Here is a 6610-nt window from a genome sequence, read left to right on the forward strand (position 1 = left end):
ATTTTAAAGGAGCAAAAAAGACGAATGATATTTCATAAAGGGCACGTTGCGTATGCATCCGATGTCATGAGTGCGAACTTTTTAAAATCACATAAATATTATTAAAAAAGTATCATCAATTATAAATAAAAATTAATTAAAATATTGTAAGTTCCTTAAAGTAAAGAACGTCAATTCTGTTTAGCTAATTCTATAAAGTAAAAAAAAATTGTGTAAACATTGCTCATTATAACAGTGTTTCAGTCCATCTATAACCTTTTAAAAAAAATAGGAAATAACTTTAAAATGTAAAAATAATTTTCAAATACCTCTTTACATTTAACATTAAATACTACTTTTTTCAAATATCGCAAATTTATGTCCAGCTTCAATTTTCATACAAAGAATATGCTTTAATTTGACCTATTATTCATTATAAAATAATTTTATTATTTTAGATGTATATTATTTTGAAGAAATGGTACATAATTGAAGTGTAAGAACAAATGTCAATGTTACAATAATATGTTCACCCATAAATAATTATTTGAGTTATAATATTCTTTATTTTGAAAACAAATTCGCATTAAAATAATTTTATAGAAATCTAAGGATAGTTCTTTTCTTATTTAAAATTAAACAAATTTTCCACTTTCCAAGAAGAAATTAAATTGTGTTTAAAGTAGAAACATAATATTTCAACAATCCAAAATATAAATAAAAGGGGATAAAAGGAAAGTTCCTAATTTTTTGTTTGATAATAAAAAAAAACGTGTCGAAAGTTTTCTACAATTCAAAATGTAAATAAAAAGGGGTAAAGAAAAGTTCCTAATTTTTTGTTTGATAATCAGCAAAATTGCCGAAAAGTCTTCCCATAACAAAAGTTAGAATTTCCTTTCTAATAAGGTATAATTGAAAACTATTTGATTCCTTCTTGGAAAGATTTTTTTCTTTTATTTTACTAAGACAATTAAATGATTATTCTTAAATAGTAGGGAATTAATTAATTGGCTTTTCCTAAATAGTAAGAAATTAGTTAAATAATTATTTTTAAATATTAGTAGAATAATCAAATAACTATTTTATCCAATGTTGCTAAGGGTCTTTGAAATTTTAATCATTCGAATATATATTATATAACATACGTCCAACATGCAAAATAACGACATACAAAATACAAACAATAACATATTGTATATAATTTATAAAAAAAACTCTTTTTACTTTGTTAAAACATAAAAATATGATTAAAATGGATAAATATTGTCCGATTTTATACCTATAAAAAAATAAAAAAAAATTCAGAAACCACTATAGTTTAGTGGCTATTAACTTCATATAGCTATCATATACATATTTATTTTCTATGGCTAATATTTCGTTGATACATGACTGTATTCGTTGTATTCGCGCTACTGTATTCATGAATACAGTCGCAGAATTCGCCTAATAAGTAGGGAGTCCAGTTGTTTAATAACAGAAAGAGGGATCATTTAGCGTGTATCACTCCTAATTTAACTCAACAAAATTAATTCTATAAAATTTCGTTGCTACTGTGTTGTATTTCATGTATTCGCGCGATTGTATTTATAAATACAGTGAGGTAATCCGCCTAAAAAATAAGGATTACAACTGTTTAATTTTGTATTTCATGTATTCGCGTGAGTGTATTTATAAATACAATGAGGTAATTCGTCTAAAAAAAATAGTGATTACGGGTGTTTAATAACGGAAAGTGCAATAATGAATTGTATTCAATTTCAGTATATTGAATTCAGTTGTATTCAAACAGAAGAAAATCAAGAAATAAGGTATATACCATTCTATTCAATTCGACTGTATGCATTGCATTCAATTCACCGATATTCATTATTCACTATTATACATTATATTCAATTCATCGTATTCAATTCGACTGTATCCAAATAACAAAAAAATACAAAAAACAGTGATATTTGACTGTATTCAGAAAATATAGACCTACAGAATACATAAATACAGGCGAAAATATAAATATTTTTATACAAAAATATAATATATTTGAGTGTATTTGTACAGAATACAATGTATTTATATCATTATATGTGACTCAACAGCAAAGAAGAAAAGAAAGTTCGTCAGAGATGGCGTTTTCCGGCCAAACAAAATACTGTATACATTGTATTAAAACTAAAAATAGAGACGAACAAAAATTCGGCGACTCTGCTTCAATTCTTCTGCGGCGACTCTGCATCAAATTTCCAAAAACTCAATCTGTAGCCATGGCCAGATCTATTTTCCTACTCCCTCTTTGTTTCAGATCTATTCTCTTAGCTTAAGAAAGTCCACCATCGCCACCAAAAATGGCTGCTACGATGGCCGCCTTGATAAAAAAAGGAAAAGAGATTTGAGGGAGAAAAGAGGTGATTAAGAATCTTGCTAATAGAAAGAGAGAGAGAGGGTAGAGAGAGAAAAAACCTTTTTTACTATAAGTGGCTAATTTCACGCTTCAATGGTAGGGTATAAAATAAATATCTATTTTGTTATAAAATAAAAAAAAAAGTAACTATAAGTAATAATATTTTAAAATAAATAGAGTATAATAGTTTGTTATAGTAGGTAAAATTTCCGTAAAAAATCCCTTTAGTTTTCAAGTTGATACAAACACGAATGCATTGTGCCATTGACAACTTTGATCAACTGGAGGCCCAAAGTCATAGAGTCTGAATGTTGGCCCACAGCTCAATCCGCTAAGTCCATATTGCAAACACCTCATCACTTCCCGCTCTCTCCAGAATTTTCTGGTTAGTCTTTTGACTCATAGTCAGCTTTCGAAACTCAGAATTTTCTGGTGTAATCCCGGTCCTTCTCCGTCTTCTCGCCGCCACAACGTGTACTTGTTTCCGAACCCAGTAGAATTGTTCGACCCTTCCCCTCCGAACCCTATATATACCCACATTGCCACACCTTTTCCTACAACGAAAACCAAAGAACAGAGAAAAATCTCCGTAAACACTCTCCAAATAGCTCTCCAATCTCCCTTAAAAAAAAACCCACCTTTTTTTCTTGAAATACTTACAGTTCTATAATGGCGAAAGCTGAAGGAAAAGCTATTGGTATTGATCTCGGCACGACTTACAGTTGTGTTGGAGTATGGCAAAATGACCGTGTAGAAATCATCCCAAATGATCAAGGCAACAGGACTACTCCATCCTACGTTGCATTCACAGATACAGAGCGGCTTATCGGCGACTCAGCCAAGAATCAAGTGGCTATGAACCCACAAAACACCGTATTTGATGCTAAACGTTTAATCGGTCGTCGATTCTCTGATCCTTCTGTCCAGAGTGACATGAAGCACTGGCCGTTTAAGGTTGTTCCCGGCCCAGGTGATAAGCCCATGATCGTTGTTCAATACAAAGGTGAAGAGAAACAGTTTGCTCCTGAGGAAATTTCTTCTATGGTTTTGACGAAGATGAAGGAAGTAGCTGAAGCCTTTTTGGGACAAACTGTTAAGAATGCCGTGGTTACAGTTCCTGCTTATTTTAATGATTCTCAAAGGCAGGCTACGAAAGATGCAGGGGCTATTTCGGGGCTTAATGTTATGAGGATTATTAACGAGCCTACAGCTGCAGCAATTGCTTATGGTTTGGATAAAAAGGCGTCGAGAAGTGGCGAAAAGAATGTGTTAATCTTTGATCTTGGTGGGGGAACTTTTGATGTTTCGTTATTGACTATTGAAGAAGGGATTTTTGAAGTTAAGGCGACGGCTGGTGATACGCATTTAGGTGGTGAAGATTTTGACAATAGACTTGTTAATCACTTTGTGCAGGATTTCAAAAGGAAGCACAAGAAGGATATTAGCGGCAATGCTAGAGCTCTGAGGAGGCTAAGGACTGCTTGCGAAAGGGCGAAAAGGACTCTCTCGTCGACTGCTCAGACAACGATTGAGATCGATTCTCTGTACGAGGGAATTGATTTCTATGCTACTATTACAAGGGCAAGATTTGAAGAGATGAACATGGATTTGTTCAGAAAGTGTATGGAACCTGTGGAGAAATGTTTAAGGGATGCAAAGATTGACAAGAGCCATGTTCATGATGTGGTTCTTGTTGGTGGCTCCACTAGGATTCCCAAAGTACAGCAATTGTTGCAAGATTTTTTTAATGGTAAGGAGCTTTGCAAGAGTATTAATCCTGACGAGGCTGTGGCTTATGGTGCTGCTGTTCAAGCTGCAATTTTGAGTGGAGAAGGTGACCAAAAAGTTCAAGATTTGCTGCTTCTTGATGTCACACCTCTTAGTCTTGGTCTTGAAACTGCTGGCGGTGTGATGACAGTTTTGATTCCAAGAAATACAACCATTCCAACAAAGAAAGAGCAGATCTTTTCGACTTATTCGGACAATCAACCAGGTGTGCTTATTCAGGTGTATGAAGGAGAAAGGCCTATGACTAAAGACAACAATCTTCTTGGGAAATTTGAGCTCAAGGGTATTCCACCAGCACCAAGAGGAGTGCCTCAGATCAATGTTTGTTTTGACATTGATGCTAATGGTATTCTCAACGTGTCGGCTGAGGATAAGACTGCTGGTGTGAAGAACAAGATCACAATCACAAATGATAAAGGAAGGTTAAGTAAGGAAGAAATTGAGAGGCTGGTTCAAGAAGCAGAGAGGTACAAGGCAGAGGATGAGTCGATGAAGAAAAAAGTTGAGGCTAAGAACTCATTGGAGAATTATGCCTACAACATGAGGAATACAGTGAGGGATGAGAAATTCTCAGGGAAATTGGATCCTTCTGATAAGCAGAAGATTGAGAAGGCTGTGGACGAGACGATTGATTGGTTGGACGGGAACCAATTGGCTGAAGTAGATGAGTTTGAGGATAAACTGAAGGACTTGGAGAACTTGTGCAACCCAATTATCGCGAAAATGTACCAAGGTGGTGCAGATGGAGATGTGCCCATGGGAGGCAGTGCTGACACTGGAGCTGGTTATGGGAAAGCTGGATCTACAAATAATGGTGCAGGGCCTAAAATTGAAGAAGTGGATTAAAGATGATATGTTACTCTACTAGATATTTTTGTTTTAGTTATCTACTTGTGTAGTAGTTTAGTTATTACTTTGAGTTGCAGGAAGTTGTTGAGTGTCCAGTTTTTGTGTGAGAGAAACAATTACTATGAACTATGTAGACTTCTATGTTTTTCTAAATAAAACTCATTTTTCATTTTAGTTCTTTTCCAACTATCTTTAGAGGTTGGTTATGTGATTTATTTGCTTTCTTATCTGCAATTCTTTACAATACCTTGATTGACTGATGCAGCACAATGCAAATAACGTTTCAATAAGTAGGACATAGAAATTACCAATAGCCATGAAAGCTACAACATTAACTTTAACTATTTGCAGAGGTAATCAATAGTTATGTGTAGCAGTAAAATTGATATGTTGGCTTCTGTAATTGTTCCTCAGATATAAGACAACACAAAGTAAACATATAGTATCCGAGATTGAGTAGGGTGTAAATACAGAAAAGTCGAATGCCAAATAAATGTTTTTTTCGCGATATGTTTAGTGATCTGCGACCGCTGCTGGTACAATGATTTCTCAACCTAGTGTGCTCATTTAGGTGTGTGAAGGAGAGGCCGATGACCAAGCATAATAATCATCTTATGAAATTTGAGTTCTAAGGGTATCCCACACTAGCATATCAAGGGGAGTGACACAGATCAATATCTGCTTTGACACTTTTGCTAACAGCATATACTGAATGTGTTAGCCTGAAGAACAAGATCCTTTGCGAAATTGTATCCTTGGGACAGCAGAAGATTGAAAAGGCTGTGGACGAGACAATTGACTGGCTGGATCACTTTTTTCCTTCTAAATTAGGAAAGAGCACATTATTTTTGAGGCCCTACAAGTGAGGCCTCTATGAAAAAACTTCAGTTAGACTCTTTTAACACTTTGGTTAGAAGAAAATGGAGAGTATCATATTCTCTTATTAAATAACAGAACGTTTAGAAAATGTTGGAATTTAACCCTTTATTCTCACAAGGGACACCATTAGCTGTCAAGAATATGTCTCAATGTCAGCTTTCAGAAGCATCAAAGCATAACAGTATCCTTTTGTGTTGCCACAAATAACATAAGGGAACCACTTTGACCTCATCTGATAAGCTATTCTGGAGTATGCTATAAGCCACCTTGTGTGCAACCATATTACTCTCATCTTTAAAAGACAGATCCACAACTGCACCAACATTATCACTTTTAACCCCCACCAAAAACTATTTAATCTCATAACCGAAAAAGTATATAAAATTTGTATAATTTTTATATATAACATATAGAATATATATATATATATATATATATATATATATATATATATATATATATATATATATATATATACAAATTTTATACATTTTTCGGCTATTATGTTTACAGCGGCTATACAATGTCATTTGTTCTAACATTAACATTAAATAGAAGATTTCAAACACTTCAACTACAAAATAACACACTCTTTCAGGTTTGTTAAGCATTCAAAATTCTATTTAGCATGCAATAAAATGTGTCACACTCACACATGGATGATCAATTAATGATGATTATATGTTAAATTTGGTTAGTTTTGTTAAGAATACAATT

The 6610-nt window shown here is 33.6% G+C and overlaps 1 protein-coding gene across 1 annotated transcript; it reads left to right on the plus strand.

Moving 5' to 3' along the window:
• The first annotated feature begins 2756 nt into the window (after positions 1–2756).
• LOC107796657 (heat shock 70 kDa protein) lies at positions 2757–5188 on the plus strand. Its single transcript, XM_016619448.2, has one exon. The coding sequence runs from the start codon at positions 3047–3049 to the stop codon at positions 5009–5011; it is 1965 nt and encodes a 654-aa protein (XP_016474934.1). The 5' UTR covers positions 2757–3046; the 3' UTR covers positions 5012–5188.
• The last annotated feature ends 1422 nt before the right edge of the window (positions 5189–6610 follow it).

This window comes from Nicotiana tabacum, chromosome 4 (assembly GCF_000715075.1).
Source record: "Nicotiana tabacum cultivar K326 chromosome 4, ASM71507v2, whole genome shotgun sequence".
Classification (NCBI taxonomy): domain Eukaryota; kingdom Viridiplantae; phylum Streptophyta; class Magnoliopsida; order Solanales; family Solanaceae; genus Nicotiana; species Nicotiana tabacum.